The sequence below is a fragment of the Dermacentor silvarum genome, chromosome 2 (genome assembly GCF_013339745.2).
Source record: "Dermacentor silvarum isolate Dsil-2018 chromosome 2, BIME_Dsil_1.4, whole genome shotgun sequence".
Classification (NCBI taxonomy): Eukaryota; Metazoa; Arthropoda; class Arachnida; order Ixodida; family Ixodidae; genus Dermacentor; species Dermacentor silvarum.
This window is the reverse complement of record NC_051155.1, coordinates 259,590,779-259,609,388: the sequence shown is the minus strand read 5'-3', so window position 1 is coordinate 259,609,388 and position 18,610 is coordinate 259,590,779. Positions and strand designations below refer to the sequence as shown.

The following is an 18,610-nucleotide window of genomic DNA, read 5'->3' as shown; positions in this document are numbered from 1 at the left end:
GAGCTGGTGTTTCGGTCCGTATAAAGTGCTCTGTTGCGTCAGTGACGTAAACTACGAAGTTGTCCCGGACACAACATCGCAGACACAGAGTAGGTCACAAAGACAACCAAGCTCAGACATAGTTCATGTTGTGCGCATGAAGCCGTACATTGCGTGCCCATAACTTTCTTTTGTTTTTTCTCTCATGCCCTTCTTTGTTTCTGCTTTTCATCTATCTTCGTGAGCTTTCTTCAGCGTTCATTGACTGTGCCAGTGTGATGTTTATGTTTTTGTTTTGGTGTACTTTCGCCTTGCCGGCCTTCTTTTTTTTCTTCTTACGCCTATTTTTTTTAGGATCGAGGCAATGCTTTTGTTCGGAAGGGGGATTTTGCCACCTGTAGGTAGTGGGTCGAGGATAAGAGTGGGTCGAGCCCAAGAGAAAAAAAAAAAAACCACGCGCCCCTTCCCTGCTCGAGCCAGCCCCGACGGATGCGTTTTCCAAGAGCCAGCTGCTCTACGGTTTATTAAACCTTCTATACTACTTCTCAAGGCTTGTGACAATATCGAATATTATATTTTTAATATTCGTATTCGATTCGAAAAACAGGTATTCAAAAATTTTTGAATATTTGGTTGCATACGAATATTTGAATCAAATCGAATATATTGCTGGCTGTGTGGGAGCAAACACAGTTCTTAGCATTTGTTTCTAACTAATCTAAGAATATTGGGGTGATCTTATGCTGAATTTTGTGACGATTTCGTGCTGCTAGAGAAATTTCGGCTGTAAAGCACACTTAGCCACTAAACGTCAAAACAGGGAAGCCAGCCTCTCAGTAGCAGCGGCACGGGTTTGCGGACAACGAGGAAGCACTTTTTTTTCTTTTTTTTTTGTAGCACCACCCCCTATTCTGAGCTTATTGTTTGACAGCAAGTGTGATGAGTGACAACTGGCACAGTGTCAAGCGCCTCCGAGTTTAAGGGCATTTGATGCGGCATAATAAGGCACAGGCTGGCGAGGACAGCTATGTAATTGTTGAATGCTGTTGAATGTATGAATAGCTATGTAATTGCAATGTTCCAACTATACAAAGTAACCCAACTTGCTAATAAATGCACGTGCAAGTCATTATTCGAGATTCGATTTGATATTCGAATTTAAGTATTCATACTCGATTTGTATTCAAAAATTTTGATATTCACACGCCCATATTTATAACATAATTTTTTTCTTTTTGTCCCGAGTTTCTCATGTTTAAGATCAGTCACATGCATTCACTTGTAATGCCCGATTGGACACTTACGGTACTAAAATAAATAAAATATAAATGGTTTACACTGCCAAAGCTTCTTCACGAGAGGTTCTCTTAGCAGCTTCTTACATGGCTGCCCAAAGTGCAAACCTCTGCTGTCATTCACACACATAACATTAATTGCAAGAAAACCTACAGAGTTGGGTGAGTTTGGTACACAAGAAATGCAAGGGCAATGTCTCACACCTTGGAAGCAGGGCGACGAGTAGGCTGAGCTCAGGGGCGATGTGCTTGTGGTGGCCACTGTGTTCACTGCAACGTCCACACAGCACCACCCGGGGTTGCGCTTGCCATCCTCGCTCAGCTGCCGTTCAATGAGGGCCTTCTGCAAAAGAAAAATAAAACACATGTTACTGACGTATAATAATACTGACAAACTTTTGGGGTTTAACACTAGCAGGCTGAGCATCTGGATTAAATTCAACCACTTCAACCTCTTCAACATGCATCCAAACCATGGTACATGAGCATTTTTGCTTTCAGTCCCCATCCGAATTTTTCACATCAAGCTTACTGTTTTTTCCGATGAAAATTGTTCACAAATTTATTTGATGCTAAAACGTGCTGTACGACTGCAGATCATGCTATTCGACACTGCAGTTACATCCAACACAAAAAAAAAGTTTTTGAGAAGCAGCCTAGCGAGGCCACAATGCCATACTGTGATGTGTCCATGCAGGAATTAAGGATGAGTGGATTCGATATACGAACACAAATAGAATAAGACTTAATTGGTTATATTGTCGCAGCACTGCACAACGGAGCCAGAGGAAGAAGTAGAGAGGGACGTGTGAGCTCTGTTACGATTCACTTTGAGCGGCCATGCCCAGAACATGTGCAAAGTTTGTTACGATTCACTTTGGGCGGCCATGCCCAGAACAGGTGAAAACGGATGGGAAACAGCGTGCCTAACGATCTTGCTCCTCAACATTAACAGACGTGTCCGTCCAAGGAATATGCGAAACCTGCCGTGCCACCTTGCGACCAACCAGCTCTTCCCTGCTGGGGATGTTCACCCCGCTACGACCACCAACCTTCACTGCTGTCACCCACCCTCACTACTTCGTCTGGTTTGCCTTGTCCTGCAGTGGGGGCAGAATAGGGAAAGAATGCCCGCATGGTGGAGTGTATAAGAAAGCCAGCAAGCAGCCACATGAAGAACAATTTGAAGAGCATTGAAAAACAATGCAGCTGCACCTAGCGTGCAGCTGCATGCACGCTGAACGTTTACGCATGTTTTCTTTGGAGCACACCGCTAACCCGTAACCATGTATTAAACTTGTGTTATTTGTTTTTACGTCGCCTCGTCTGTCCTGCCGGGCCCTCTCTGATGGTCAACCTGGTTTGAGCTCCAAGCAGACACTGTTGAAGGTCCACCAAACCGCGGCCTGTAACAGCTCGTACTGTAATCCACGTTTGCTGGTCTTTTCCTGCATCTTCCTTCTGTATCTGATTTTATCATGCAAATAAAGCCATACCTTCATAACACCTTTGGTGGAGGTGCTGGGTAAATTGGCCTGAATGACCGAGCTCCCTTTGTGACGAAGTAGACGAAGCAGCTCACCACCACAAGCAGCGAGCCAGACAGCCATCATGCAGGGCAGGCTGGCCACTGGACACCACAGCAAGAGCCACCCACCTTTTTGGGGAAGGCGAACACTGGCTGAAGCACTACCAAATAGTGAGTCACCACAACCACTGGAGCACTGCAAATCAGCTCGAGAATGTTTTTTTTTTTTTCCTCGCTGGAACCGCGCTTCTCTAGTTTAAAAACCATGAGAACGTGCTGACAAGCTGGGAGAATTTTGTGTTGAATTCACAAAGTGCTTCAGAGACCCTATTTCTAAGAAAAAAACAAAGCTGAGCACATGCTTTCCCACATAGCTCAGTTACGTGGCGAAACTTGTACAACCTACAGAGAAGCTGTTCTGAAACTCTGCGGAATTGAGTGCCACCATGTCCAACGAAGACAAAGAAGGGAATATCCTTAAAGAAATTGCTGAAGATGTGTATAATTTTTTTATAACGAAAGAGGATCTTAGTACTCCATCTTATCTGAGGAAACACTGCCGAGCATTCGAAGCGCTGAAAATGAGAGGGATTTTACCAAAGGTTGGATGCTTGGACAATGTCACCATCATTGCAAGTGTCTTCGTCCGACCATGACGGCATCCCCTCAGTGAAACGGCAATGGTGCCATTCATTATCACTATAACCGATAATGCAGCATGGTGGCATTGTAGTAAGCGGGTTATTTCACCATAGAAAACATACAAATGTTGACGGTGCAGCAGCTTCTCAGTGTTACAACCGATATATTGTTAAAGCCGGTATCGTTATAAGTGGGTTCGACTGTATATAAAAAATAACCTTACTCTTCTAATTAACAAAATTGCATTTAACATTAAAGGTAGCATCATGCCTTACGTCTTCCTTTCTGTTCACATCTTTTGCACTGTTTTACCATTCCTAATGGCCACGCCAACAATTTACACACTTTTCCTAACACATTCAGTGGCTCCTTCTTGTCGCTATGCGAAATTTCAAAGGAAGCTTCGAGACCAAAAAGAAAAAACAAAAACAAAAAATGGGACCCTGGCCACTGCCAGGGAATTGTTTAGCAGCAAATGCAACACCCACCTCACGGAGGCGCTCCTTCCGGCGAATTCGTATCCGCTGCCGCAAGCGAGCGATCTCCTCATCACTGTCGTCCTGGTCGTCGTCCTCGGCCACCCTCATTGCCCGACTGCACCGCATCTGCTCAAATGCAGCAATCAGGGCTTCCGACACATATATGTGTGCGTTCTCCTGCAAAACAACACATCTTGCCTCAAGTACCGTAAATGGTTCTTGTGGGGACAGAAACTCCAGCGCCTAATTTAAAGGGATGCCATGGAACAAAATGGTTTTAGCAATACAATCAGTAAAGTATGCTTCTACAAAGACACCACTCTTACCAAGACAACAGGCTTGGTAAGCCAGAAAAGATGCAAACACATAAGATGAGTGGTAATGTCACTTTCAAGTAGAGCACTGCACGGGCTCGGGCTTACCCGAAAGCCCGGACCCGGCCCGGCCTGTGGGCTGGGCCGGGCCGGGTAGAACAGTTTTTTCATGGGCTCGGGCCGGGCTCGGGCATGGCGTGTGCTTTTTGACCCGGGCCCGGGCCGGGCTCGGGTTTTTTGACGCGGGCCCGAGCCGGACTCGGGCTTTCTGGTGGTGTGCATGTAGCGTGCAGCAAGTTATTCTCGGGCGTCTCAACTCTGAAAAACATTATTTTTCGGTCTCGGGCCGGGTTCGGGCTGGTTTCGAGTCGGGCTCGGGCCGGGCTCGGGCCTAAGGTAAAGGGGTGGCGGGCCGGGCCGGGTGGGTAACGTAGATTATTTCCGGGCTCGGGCCGGGCCCGAGTCTCGCCATAAAGGTTTTGATCGGGCTCGGGCCCGCCCAACGTAAAAACGGGCCCGGGCCTGGGCTGAAAAAATCGGCCCGTGCAGTGCTCTACTTTCAAGTACTCACCCCAGCTCGCCGTGACATCATGGATTTTGACAGCTTTTGCTCGGGCCTAGTTAATATTTATCAGTAAGAATTTACGATATGGTAATCTAGTCCGAGATTGTACTTAGCAAGTTTTGAGGACGTTTATGGCACCACTATTGTCTAAATACGAAAATATGCACTGAAATACCCATGATGTCATACTGACATACCAGCACTCGCCACGGTGTTGGGCTGCTAAGAACGAGGTCGCGGGATCAAATCCCGGCCACATTGGCCGCATTTCACCCCCATAGAAATGGGGGCGAAATGCAAAAAACACCTCCGTACTTAGATTTAGGTGCGCGCTAAAGAACCCCGGGTGGTCCAAATTATTCCAGGCAGCCCCTACGTCAGCCCCCGTGCAGAGTCGCCCCCCTACAGAGTCACCCCCCGTGCTTCATAATCAGATCATGGTTTCGGCAAGTAAAATGCCATAATTTAACTGACATACCAGCAAAGAGATTCCGGTATAAAATTAGAAAAATAAATTTTCGCTTTCACATTCTCTTCTAGTGAACAACCTCTTACCACAAATTTTAAAAATATAGAGCTTTGAAAGAACACTTTCAGTCTAAAGTGATTTAGTGTTTCTCTGTTGGTGTTTTTTTAATAAAGCCGGAAGCAAAAAACTTCGAAGTACCAAGGACACACATGTAACAAACATGACGATTACATCTCCAGTCACAGCAGACCCGTTCTGCTTTACTGAAACATGCCTCAATGGCTGCTCTTGTAGAAAGAGTACTGACACAATATTTATAACTACATTTTTTACTGAAGCACCGGGACCTCTAAACTCTAGAAAATGCAATGGCACACCTCCGACCACCCAAAATAATTTATTAAGGCGAAAGCCTTAGGTGTCTATGTTGGCGGTGTTCTTGGCGTGCCCTTGGCGGTGACCTTGGCAAAATGGCCGACATCGCAAAAAAATGCTCAAATTGACGTCACATTTCTTGGGGAGGTTCCTGTAAACAAAGTAAATTAGTGGCTTTGAAAAGAAAATTTAGTACATTTCGGTCTGGGTGGGAATTGAGCCCGGGCCTCCGGGGTGCGAAACGACCACGCTTCCCTGAAGCCACGGCTGCTCCACGATTCTGGCTTACTAAAGGTGTGCCTAGTGCGTGCGTGATTGCACACGTAATGTAGCAGCCATCTCGCTAACTAAAGGTATGGCCTAGCGCATGCACTAATAGGCTGCACTTTAGGTACTACGTTAAGTGTTACATATGTGCCGTTCTGGAGGTCACCGTGGTGTCACACGTGGACTTCCCATTGCGGCTTGTTAGGTCTTGCAAGAAGTCTAGCCCCAAATGTATATAACCTAATGCATTATTAATATGTTTTACAAAGAAGTTTAACTCCGATTGTATAAGATGATGTATGTTCAAATGTGTAGAAGGCCTTCCGCAGGCCTTCTTGTGTTACAAGAGTAACACCTGCCGAACAAGTGTGACACCTGCTGAACTTTTATATATCTTTTCTACAGCCAGTTTCGGTTTAGTTTCCCAGAAGTTGACTATGTTGTGAAATCACGATGCAGAAAGTATTCACATGGGAGCAGGACATTGTGACATTTGTGAACTCTGGCTCCTTGGTTGAATCCTCAACGTAAAAAAAAAAAAAAAAGTCATTATATTCTCAGATATTTTGTGCCAAAACCACAATTTCATTATGAAGCACACTGTAGCGGAAGCTCTGGACCAATTTTGGCCACATGGGGTTCTTTAATGTGCATGGTACCCAAGCGTTTTTGCATTTCGCCCTCATTGGAATGCAGCCGCCACGGCCAGGATTGAACCCACCACCTCGAGCTCAGCAATGCAACGCCATAGCCACTGAGCTACTGCAGTGGGTAACATTAAATAATTATGAAACACATCGAAGTGACAGGTGCATAAAGCTATTAGTACCAGAGCAACAAACTGAGTTCTTGGCACACCTCCAAGAAAAATAGGGTGAACCATCAGCGAAGTGAAATGTTCAGTAAGAAAGTTTTATGAAGACGACTCACTTTCATACTGTCTACCTGGGAGAAAAGACGTCATAGATGGTGGACAAAAGCGACTGCTTTTGCTATATTTCTGAGAACGTCACTCGGAGTGGAAAAAAAAAAAAAAACTGCACTCTGAAATGTGGATTCTCTTCATTCGCAGCCCTGCACCCGCCACACTGTGTCTTGGCCGGAGGAAGTGGCAACCACACAGCTTGCATGTGCATGGAGCACCAGAACTTCAAACTCATGCTCAATGCCACAGGCTTCAAGCAAATGACAGAAGAATTATTGTAAACAATTGTATGCCAAATCGACAACAAAGACTGCATATTTTCCCAAACAGCAATGCCCTTCAGAGGATGGTGGAGCACCCGCCATCACTACCTCAATGTTTAGCATTAAATCAGTGGTGTCCGCTGCAGGTTATAATCTTAAACAAGTTTTTAGACATGCTACAAGAGCTCAAGTTGCACCACTTCATGAGCAAGCAGCAAGCAAAATATTTAAAAGAGATCTAAATGAAGCGATGAGTTGATTCTTCAATTGAATTTCACAGAGAAATATAGTTTTCTCATTCAATGGGGTGAAATGTCCTTCTCTTCTTCCTTGTTCCATCCAACCACACTTCTGCTGATGTAGGCACATTTACTGATATATTTCTCCCCTTTCAGACAATGCCTGCCAGGAGAGTACCTTAAGTAATCTGAGTAAAGGGCTTCAGACAAGGGACATGAGCTACCTCAGTCTCAGCAGAGCGTCATCCAGCTACGGTGAGACGCATCAGTCAACATTCTACTTCACTGAGACGGTCAACAACAGCGTCCATACGAGCCAGTATACTTGGCAGGAAGTTTCTGACACAGGCTATGTTTGCCTACCAGACACTATAGCCAGGCTAGGTCCACTGAAAAATAGGTGGCATCCCGATGGTACCTGTCGTACCATGCCTTTGAACGGCCTTAAGAAGCCAGAGTATGCATGCGGGTCAAGCCTCGAGCTTCTTCAGTGAGACAGAGTATCGGTGATAGAGGGATTGTCGTGAGTCATGAAATAAAATATTGCACCGAGTGTATGAAGTAGCGGATGGTGTAGAGGAGGAAAGCAAGCTGTAGCCAATAGTTGTGTGCTTTGCAGTGTTGAAGGCGTAACTAATAAATGGCAAAATGCCATTGCAGTTTTTGTGCTCCGATGCGACGTACACGGACAACATGTTCACCAGCATCCGGTTGAAGTGCTCAGTCAGCATATTTGTTTGCGAGTGAAACTGTATCGAGTGGCAAAAACTGGAAGCACACAAAGAAGCTCTTCTACAATATCTGCAGTAAACTGGCGGCCACAGTTGCTGATGATGGCTCAAGGAGGGCCGTGACGGAGAATGATCAAGTCCAGCATGAAGAGGAAAACTTGGCTGGTGGTGGCACAGATGGTAAAGCGACTGTCTCGAAGTATCGGGTCAGATGGTCGGCACAGACGATGATCCAACAGTTCCCTTTTGATAAGGATGAAAAAAGACCCATGAGATCAATTCCAATTTGCTCAAAAGGAGCGCTAAGAGGTGTCAATGGTTTAGCAGAGTATAATGTTGGGCAAGCTGGTATACAGTTTTAACGCAAGATTTGTGGCGCAAAGTAAAGTGATTGTAGGAGCCCGGCTGGCATTGAAGTTAGATGCTTGCAGGACCAACACTAAGTGCAACTAGCCATTCAGACGACCGACACATTCAGGGCCAGTAAAACCGTTCTTGGACACGATGCAGTACATACTCTGCTCCTAGATGACTGGAGGTGGGATCGTCATGCATGGCCTGCAGAATCGAGGAGCGTAGCTTCTTCAAAACTACAAGAAGGAGGTGGGCACCAGTCGTAAAGTTCCTCTTGTAGAGGAGCCCATCACGGACACAAAAACGTCTGGATGTTTTGGAGCAATGTGCGGCGTTGAAAAACAGCTCCAAGCTGAAGTCCTCTCGTGCTCCTTCTTAAAGGTTTGCTTGTCAGGAAATGCTGGTGCCAAAGAAGCAAAATGGTGGTCAAAGTTATCCACATCACAAACCGTCGTGTTTAGCGACATTTGCAAAAGGCAGTCTGCATCGCGTGTCTGCTACCACTCTTGTATGAAACTGTGAACTTGTGCTCCTGTAGACGTTGGGCCCAGCATGCGAGACAACCAGAGGAATCCGTGACGATTGTGAACGGACAGCCATACATATACGAGTGGAAATGTTGCACAGCAAAAATGACTGCTAGGCATTCGTGTTCAGTCATGGTGTAATTGTGTTTGGGCTTCCTTAACGTGCGACTCACATAGGCAAGACATGCTCCTTCCAGCCATATCGTTGAACAAGGACTGCACTGATGCCCACGCCACTGGTATCGGTGAGGATTTCTGTCAGGGCAGCTGGATCGAAATTCCAAAGAACGAGGCCTGTCGTCAACAATGTGCAAGTCACATTACATCCCTTCGTCGTATACTACTGCTCTGAAGAGACTGGCACTTTCTGTGAAAAATAACTTGTGATTTCAGACTATCTTGAGCGCATATACAATGTACAACCACAGTGGCTGCTTTTCAAGCTGAAGTCTTGAAAGTCCTGAAACATGAACCTCCTGCTGTGACAAAAGTTCACTATTTTTCGAATGGTGAATTACCACAATTAAAGAACAAATATTCTGTAAATTCGTGCCATCAAGAAAATTACTTTAGCTGCCGAGAGGAACTTCTTTACAACGTCTCATGGGAAGACCAATTGCGATAGGGTTGGTGGCACCGTCAAGCGGTCGGCAGCCAGGGCCTGTGTTCAGAGACCCTACCAGGGACATATACTTACACCCCATCAGCTTTTTATGCAGGCGGAAAAAAATCTCAAAGGTATATCTATGCCCTGAATGGCAGAGAGAAGTGATGAAGAAAAAGGCGAAAGCTTGCACTAGGCCGCGCAAAGCTCAAGACACAGCGAAGCTGGCCGATTGATTGCGTCTCTTGGTTGTAGCTAGGCCTATGCTCATTTACGTCATCTGTGCTAGTACTGGAAAGGTGCGCCGCGCCATCACACCACCGCCGCACTAATGCCGCTGCCAGAGCTGGTATGATGTCATGCTCCCTCGCACCGTCGCGCTACCACCGTGCACCTTTCCAGTATTACCGCAGCCTTTCCAGTACTAGCACAGATGACGTACACAAGTATAGGCCTAGCTACAACCAAGTTTAAACCTCGACATAGCCATGTTCAACCTGGCTACAACCAAGAGACACAATCAATCGGCCAGCTTCGCTGCGTCTTGAGCTTTGCGCGGCCTAGTGCAAGCTTTCGCCTTTTATTGCGATAGCAACTATACAGACACTCCAAAGCAGATTTCTGTCGTTGGCGTTGGCGTCGCCGTTGCTGTGAGGTTCCGTATGACGTCAACGGCGATGAAATCGTCGCCGCCCTCCGGACGCTGCATGTGCGAATGAAAGGGCGCGAGGGACGCGCACTTTCACGAGGAGCGAACCCACGTCGGAGAGCAAACGCACGTTCTGCGCCGTGCTCCCTGAAGGGCTGCAGAATTAAGCGTCTCTTTCCTCCTTTACAATCACCATATATAGAGGGCAAACGCGACTTCTTCCGTCACGCGACAGGCCGTTGGGGGATGGGAGGGAGGGGAGGTGACGTTTAGTTGCGGCACCAAATGCGCACTTATATAAATATGTTGCGAGGCGAGAAGGTGGGTAAGATTTCTGACGCTGCTCGACGAGTGTCCCATTCTGATCTCGTCGAAAACCTCAGAGGCACTGGCAACAGTCACCAACGCAGCGCGCGTTCGGTGCTGTTGCGTCCTGAATCGACCGGGCGCATTCTTTGTTTCCCATCGAGGCAGGCCCTTTCATCAGCGTTGCCGTCTGGGCAACAGTGCCCGACACCGACAAGACGTGCAAACAAGCACCCCAACTCGGCAGTGCTCATTCTTTGGGTGCTTCCCCCGATGCCACCCCCTTCATCAGCGGCCGCCTACCTGGCGACGCAGCCCAACACCGGCAGGGACGCGATGACAAAGAAGCTCACTTAGGAGCGACCGACCACAACCGCCACACTTCGTTAGAACCAGGGAATATCGTGAAGGCCATTCTCCCGACCCTGACAAGATGACCGTCGGAGGGCAAGAAACTAAGTCACCGACTTTCGTCGAAGGAGTGTGAACTCCCTGTTTCCGGATTGCCTCGTCCTAGCTTCGAACGTGCAACATTACAGGCGGAGTTCGGTGAACAACACGTCCCCTCTGATTGGCCGCATCAAGGTTATCTGATCCCCTAGTCAGGTCAACTAGGGAGGACGAATGTTTTATAAGGAGACACCTTGAGTGCAGTGGAGTGTCCTGACGTGTTCTGATATGTGCTCAGACATGAAGTGAGCTGAGACTTTCAAAGTACTCTCCCATGGAGTGGGCTTCCATATTTGGAGCCACTGTAAATATGTAGAATAATCCCTTTTTTCTATAGCTCTTACTCCCGGACGTACTCATCCCTCTGGCTGAAGGATCACCGGCCTAAACGCTACCCAAGTCCCAAAAAACTGGCAGCAGCGGCGGGATAAATCCTAACCCTGAGCCGCAAGCAACTGGATGGCCGCAGTGAAATCGACCCTTCAGCCAACGCCAGTTGCCGGCATCTCGTTCGTGATCAACTGGATGGCCGTGGTGAGATGGACCCTGCAGCATACGTCAGTCAACAGCATCTGGTTCACGAGCAACTGGATGACAGCAGCAAGATGCAACCTGCAGGAACGCCAGTCGCCGGCAACTGATTCACGGGCGACTAGATGACAGCGACAAGATGGAGCCTGCAGCCAACGCCAATTGCCAACGGGTTCGCGAGCGGCTAGATGAACACAGCGCATCATGACTGCACAGTACAGGGTGAGTGCCTGGCTTTGCACTTGAGTCATCGGATCTCTTAACCTAGATTTTCTTAAAACCGATGGAGCGTGTACAACTGCCCATTTTGATACTGTGGTTGTTGCGCATCTCAGCGGAAAGCAACTTTCAGCACTGATCTGAACTAGCTACTAAAGCCAGACCTTGTAGTAATCAGGAAGTAAAGAACTACTGTAATTCGTATCAATTACAGGCGACCCAGGGTTTACATCGTCTTGGAATCGATTCGATGCGGTGGAGGAGAACTTGGGGACTTGGTGCTACTTTTGTGTATAGGCGTTTGGTTTCTGCTATATTTTCCAGGCTTCAATTTCTCTTGGGAAAACAGAATTGAACCACTGGTAGTTTTTTACTTGCATTGCAATTTTTGCGGGTTTCACGGCAAGTATTGTGAATAGCTGAGTCAAAGCCTGAAGTAGTGACCATGGACCTCATGAGTTTGACAAGATCTAACCTGTTTGAGTTGTGTGAAGAGCTCGACGTAGAGGTAGGGGATGACAGGTCAGAAGCCGAAATTAGAGCCATTTTAGAATGCAACCGTGATCAGAAATACTTTGAATACTTCGGCAACTTAATTCTGAAAGAACAAGAAAAGGAGGAGCATGAAGAGCGAGAAAGGCAGAAGTATGAACGAATTAAGCAGGAACGAAACAAAATTGCAGAGAAACAAAGTAGGCAGGTAAGGAAAGAGACAGATGCTCTCAATCAAGAGATTGAAAGATTAGAACAGGGTTTTAAAGTGGAGCAGCAGTAATGTCAGGCACCCGCAGATATATCACACAGAAAGTGTGAGGAAGTTGCGCGCACGGTTCTACCGATGGTAGGAAGAGCGGCTGATCCCAATGAGCCTAAATGTACGTTCATAGGTGATGCCAGATCTGTAGACCGTGGAGTAGTTGAGGAGCCCGTTAATGGGGACCGGATTGAGCGCGACGAGATACTGTGCCAATGGAATAATAGAGAAGCAGCTAGGCCAGCTGTGGACGATTTGGCACAGTTATCCGGGGAGTACGTCGCGAAGGTAGCTCTTGCAGAAGTAGTCCGAAGTGACACCGATTTATTAGACAAGAGCACCAGTGTACAGTCCAATCGGTCAGAAAAGTGCTCAAAAGCACAATGTAGGCAGGGCAGTGCAGTTGTAGACAGCTCCCAGGTATACGAGCTACATTGCGCAAAGGAAAATAGCTGCATTGTCCCTGAATATTTGAAGCTCTCTGCCAGTCGAGATAGCATTGGGAGGAATGATTTACCCGCAAATCATTCAGACTGTGCGGTTGAGATGGAAATAGTGACCGATGAAATAAGTGCCGGTCAGCACGAGATTCAAGCGGAAGGCTTGAAAATGAGAACTAGTAAACGTGCTAGGATGAAACAGCATCGCAAAAGTCGGGAATGTGGCAGACGGCAACGCGGCCGAACAAAGGCGCTAAACCCAGTGGGGAGCGCAGTCAAAGAGTGCGAACGGCACGTTTGTTCCTTGGAATGTTTTCAGACAGAGTGCGTCCGAACCGCCGGATGAGAAAGAAAAGAAAGGGCCGATCGGCGCGAAGGGGGCAATTATGTTCCCCCTCGTTCGGTTCTTTTCAAGGTGTGTTAGGCATGACAGTGGAGAGCGAGCCGGTAAGGCGACGCGAATTGGACATGCGTGGCAGTGAAATCGCAGTGCGATGCGTAGAAGGCATGTTGCTTGTTTGCAAAGTGTCGGTGGTGGGCAGCGAGGAGAATAACCTACGTGCGCTTTGTATTCCCATGTTGGCAAGACAAGTTTTCAGACCGCGCCTACCTAGAGTACGGCTAAAGGATATGGCACCTATTGACTATTCTGAATTAAAAGTGACGCAGCTTTTGTGGAAACATAATTTTGTTGGTTTGTTCCTTTAATTTTAGTGTTTTGCTAAATGTTTTGAGATCTCCGAAACTAGAGATCATTTCGATTTGCACGTTTCGAGCTTTGTTAAATTGTTTGTTTTAGAAGCTCATCAAAGCTCTGAAAGAGATGGTTCGCGCGCATTGAAATTTTTGAAACTTTTTCGGCATGTCGTTCTTTTTTTAAGCAGATGGTCTTCTTTATTTTTGCATGTGATATACGCTTGCAGTGTCAAATCCAGGCTATTTGTTTGAAGTCTGTAGTGGCATGCTTGATTATCAGTTTACTTTTCGGTAGTGTTAGCGCATAATTTACGCAATATTTTTTGTTGTTTCTTTAGTGTGTGTCCTTTGTGGACAGGAGACGGAAATTGTTAGTGCGTGAGTCGCACGTATTACATGTGAATGTTGTCCGCAAAGTTAAAGCAACTCTGACAGTACATCCATGATGCAAATGTGGCTCTCAGTGGCACTAGTACGTGCGATATTAACGGATGTAAGACTGTTCATGCGTTTGCGCTGCGTAAGATATTTCATTATCATTTATTTAGAGCTTTTTCAAGTATTCTACCTTTGCTCTCTGCAGTATGACGATCTGGTTTTGGTGAACTCAGAGGTTCATGAGAGCTCGCTTTAGCGGCACAAAATTTTGGGTCCAAATTATTGAGACAAACGAGGCCTGGTGGATTTAAATGGATTTCGGGCGCTTGCACACCATGTGGCGCTTGGTCACAGGGAATGACTCTTCCGTATCGGATTTTGAGAGAAGGTTGCACAATCCTGGTCTAATCTCAAAATTGTGGGCTTCAGCGAAAGTTTAGCGATTTGATGGCTGCCTTGGTGCTATTATTATATAAGGGCAGGTGCGTTGATTTGTTCACTAGACCCGATGGCTCTCGGTGCGAGCAAGGCACTTTCCTGTACCCTGTGGTTCATGTGTGTGCTCGTGTATTCCCAGGTAGAAGGCCACAACGAGGTTAATGCTGGGATCTCATGCTCGAGTGTGTCTTCAGCCATCATTTCAAGAAGAAACCCCGAGTTCACGACTGACCACCGACGCTTTAGGCAACCTGACAGCTGGTCACCCTCAGGTCGGATCTTCCGGTGGGGGAGGAGTCTGTTGCGTCCCGAATCGGCCGGGCGCATTCTTTGATTGTTTCCCATCGAGGCAGGCCCATCCATCAGCGTCGCCCATGCGGCGACAGTGCCCGACACCGACGAGACGGGCAAACAAGCGCGCCAACTCGGCAGTGCTCATTCTTTGGGTGCTTCCCCCGATGCCACCCCTTTCATCAGCGGCCGCCTACCTGGCGACGCGGCCCGACACTGGCAGGGACGCGATGACAAAGAAGCTCACTTAGGAGCGACCAACTACAACTGCCACACTTCGTTAGAAGCAGGGATTATCGCGAAAGCCATTCTCCCGACCCTGTCAAGATGACCGTCGGAGGGCAAGAAACTAAGTCACCAACTCCCTGTTTCCGGATTGCCTCGTCCTTGCTTCGAAGTTGCAACATTAGAGGAGGAGTTCGGTGAACAATACGACCCCTCTAATTGGCCGCATCAAGGTCATCTGATTCCCTAGTTGGGTCAACTAGGTAGGACGAATGTTTTATAAGAAGACACCTTGAGTGCAGTGGAGTGTCCTGATGTGTTCTGATATGTGCTCAGACCAGTGGCGTAGCCAGAAATTTTGTTCGGGGGGGGGGGCTCAGGTTGCAGCGCGGCCTCCTCCTTAAAGAATTTGGCGAGGGATCAAATACATGAATATTAACTGCATTGCCAATTCCATTGTATATTAGATGCTGTAAACGAATTATCGAACGCTACGCATTGTCAAGTAAAACATGTATTTTTTCATTAAAGAATATATTCGTATGTCCCAAAAATTGTGGCAGAAATAACTGATATAAATGCTGCCGCGTTTTTTCTGTCTATTTAATACGTAAAGGAAATATCACACGAACTTTAGAACTAGATCAGTTCGAAACCAGCAAAGCAGTGCATGCAGCTGATATGAAAAACATAAAGGCCATGAAATGAATAAGTTGAGGACAAATATTTTGATGAATCTTTGTCATTGAAGAACCTTATTTACATTTTTGCACATATGCAACGGCCAGGACAAAAACCTCAATGACGCTGTCCCTGGCTGCAATAGATTGCGCAGGAGCAGCTGTTACCGGTCGTGTATTGTAATTACACCGAGATTAAATTCGCAACAGTGAGTACAAATAAAAAGTAGGAGAGAGAGAGAGAGAGAGAAGTCATAAGGGAAAGGCAGGGAGGTTAACTATGCTGAGCCCGGTAGGCTACCCTGCACTGGGGAAGGGGGAGAAGGGATTGAAAGAGAAGGAAGAGAGAAGTCCACACGCTGCACATTTACAGTTAAGCGTTTATCGCTGAGTTTCGTCACAGGCGGTCATACAGGCTTGTGCACTTCAAAAAAACACCGCATATCCACGGGGTGAATGATGATGAGTGGGCGAAGCTCCGGAGGGAATCATCGGTAAACCGTGAATCTTCCGTGTAATTCGCCCAGTCTCGCCGCACTAAATCGAACGATTGACTTCCACCAATGCCACGCGCCATATGTGACGTCATTCCTATTTTATAACAGCGCCCTTCATTATAATTGCACCATCTCCCGCTTAAGGGGACGCTAGCACAAACGCGTTAGAAACGTGCAGTACTGTAAGGGGAAGAGGCCACAACGTCTTACGCAGCCGTTTACACATGCCGGAACGTGCACCGCGTTTGCCGACGCCATCAGCGTTTATGAATACGGGGATAAGGCGGAGAGGCCACAGCGTCTTACACCAGCTTCTTGCACGGGCCGTAACGCGCTAGCACAAACGCGTTAGAAACGCGCAGTCTTTCGTTAATGTTGGGTATTTATTGCCATCGTGGTGCGTCTGTCCATGCGCGCTTCGTGGCGTAGTGGTTAGCGCCACGCGTTCAGAAGCGAGGGGTCCCTGGTTCGATTCCGCTACGGCCACAACTCTCGCAATTTTTTTTTTCTAATAAAAGTAGACGTGGCTACCTACTACGACGACTACTACTACTACAGAGGAGGGACAGACCCACACCCTAAGGAGCTTCGTCCCTAAAAAACGCAGCAGCGCTTTTGTAGCCCTGCACATAGCAGATGCACAAGGCCACGCCCCCAAGATCTTTTCCTCCGTAAAAGGCCTGTCGTCTAAGTGCCCCAAAGCCGTCAGAAGGGCAATCCTTTCATCTTCGTATCTGTGGCAGTCACATAAAAGTAAGAGTTCAGCAAAATATACATTAGAAATGCGAAGATAGAATGGAATATACAAATGCGAAGATACAACTCGCTAAAGGGCAAAAAAGAGTAGCTGGAAACAAAGTTCACTGCTTGTATACACAACACCTCGCAACGAGATATTTAAATATACGTCTAAGTCTCCAATAAATCTACGTATTTAAGCAAACGTCACTGTATATTATGCGTCAAACAAGACAAATAAACACGTTGCTGAGTCAGAGATAGTAAACTTTGCGCACAGAAAGACAGATGATCTAGGCAAGAACAAAACTATGATCGCAGAAATCGTGATATGTACTCGGGCCATGCAGCGGTCGCGACAGCACCATACAGGTAGAATAATAGAGGAATAATGCAGAAATCAGTACGAAAATTTGTAATTTAACTGCCTGCACAGCGGGAACAATTATTCTGCACCCAAAATTAAAGGAGGGTTTTGCTTCGTTTCAAAAAAGAAATAAAAGCAGGTAGCTAAAAAGGAAAGAAAAGAACAAACTAAAGCCACAGATGATGCGGCAAGTTGAACTACCCAATATCCGAGTGTGCTTTTGGCAAACGCCGCGTGGGCCGGGCTTTCAATGAGCAAGGTCGGTCAAAATTGGTTATTGATGTTCTCGTAATTTTCGTATTCGCATGATAATTTTGATCATGATGCTAATGGCTAGAATAAACAGCTAAGATTTCTGCGGTTTTAAAAGCTTACGAACAGTCATACGTTTTCATAATTACGAGCTTATTATGGACCTGAAGGAACAGAGCTTTTTACTTGCTTTGATTTTTGCTGCTTCGCTATTTAAAGGAAAAACTTCTCTCGGCGGGGAAGTTGAGCGAAGCAGTCAATGACTTCGGACACGTTGATGCCGACGTCTCTGTGGGTGTATAGAAGCACCAGTCTAACCATGCGTTCCACAGACATTGCAGAGCGCAAGTAGTTTTTTTTAGTAAACTCTTGTTAAAAATATTCTCTCTGCGCTGGCAGTGGACACTGGAAGGGTGGCTAGAATCTGGAACAGTTTGTACACATTTTACATAGAACCTGCAGTCGCAAAGGGAGAGGGCATCTATTCCGGTGCTAAAACCTAAAACACTCCCTCGATGTCTTTGGCATCCTTGTTTAGGTACCTTGCACAAACAGTATCGTTCGATTCCAGTGATGTCTGTCGTTTCGTCAGGAAGTATGGAGAAGCAGCCTGCTTTTGCAACTAGGCTTTCTTTAATTTCGCCACAAATTTCTATAATTTGGTTGTGTGAATCTGGGCTTAAATACGAGGCATTACTGGGGCAACTTTCCAAATGGTTCTTCAGATATCCGCTCGCATGCGAAGAAGCGCTCTGAAAATACCTGTACTTTCAGGGGGGGTATGCTTAAATCCATAGGGCCACTGTCCCTGTGGCCACGGAGAGCCAGATCTTGTAGCCCGCAAAAAGAATTTCCTCAATAATAGTCCATTTACTTTCTCCTGTTTTCTCATATTTTACTTTGCCTGCCCTGGTCCAGCTGATCGATCACATTGGGCACGCTTCCTGAAAATGTTTGGAGCAAATTATCAGCTGATAGCTCACAGTCACGGTAATATTTACTATTTTCATGTGTGTGGAAGATTGCGAGTGCATGCTTTCATTTCTGGAACGGCTTGGACACGAGGGCTCCAGTGCACGCATGTTGGTCCAAGTTTATAACAGCATTAACCCCATAAAGTTCCAGAACGGAAAATATTTTAAA

The 18,610-nt window shown here is 46.7% G+C and overlaps 1 protein-coding gene across 3 annotated transcripts in view; it reads right to left on the bottom strand.

The window, feature by feature from the left end:
- Positions 1 to 18,610, bottom strand: part of LOC119443188 (run domain Beclin-1-interacting and cysteine-rich domain-containing protein-like) — a 323,250-nt gene that overhangs the window by 259,688 nt on the left and 44,952 nt on the right. For all 3 annotated transcript variants that reach the window (XM_037708354.2, XM_037708355.2, XM_049662640.1), the window contains exons 3-4: positions 3,933 to 4,100; positions 1,479 to 1,617 (exon numbers count right to left, since the gene is read on the bottom strand). In XM_037708354.2, the coding sequence (XP_037564282.1) occupies positions 1,479 to 1,617; positions 3,933 to 4,100 (307 nt within the window). The remainder of the gene's footprint in view (positions 1 to 1,478; positions 1,618 to 3,932; positions 4,101 to 18,610) is intronic.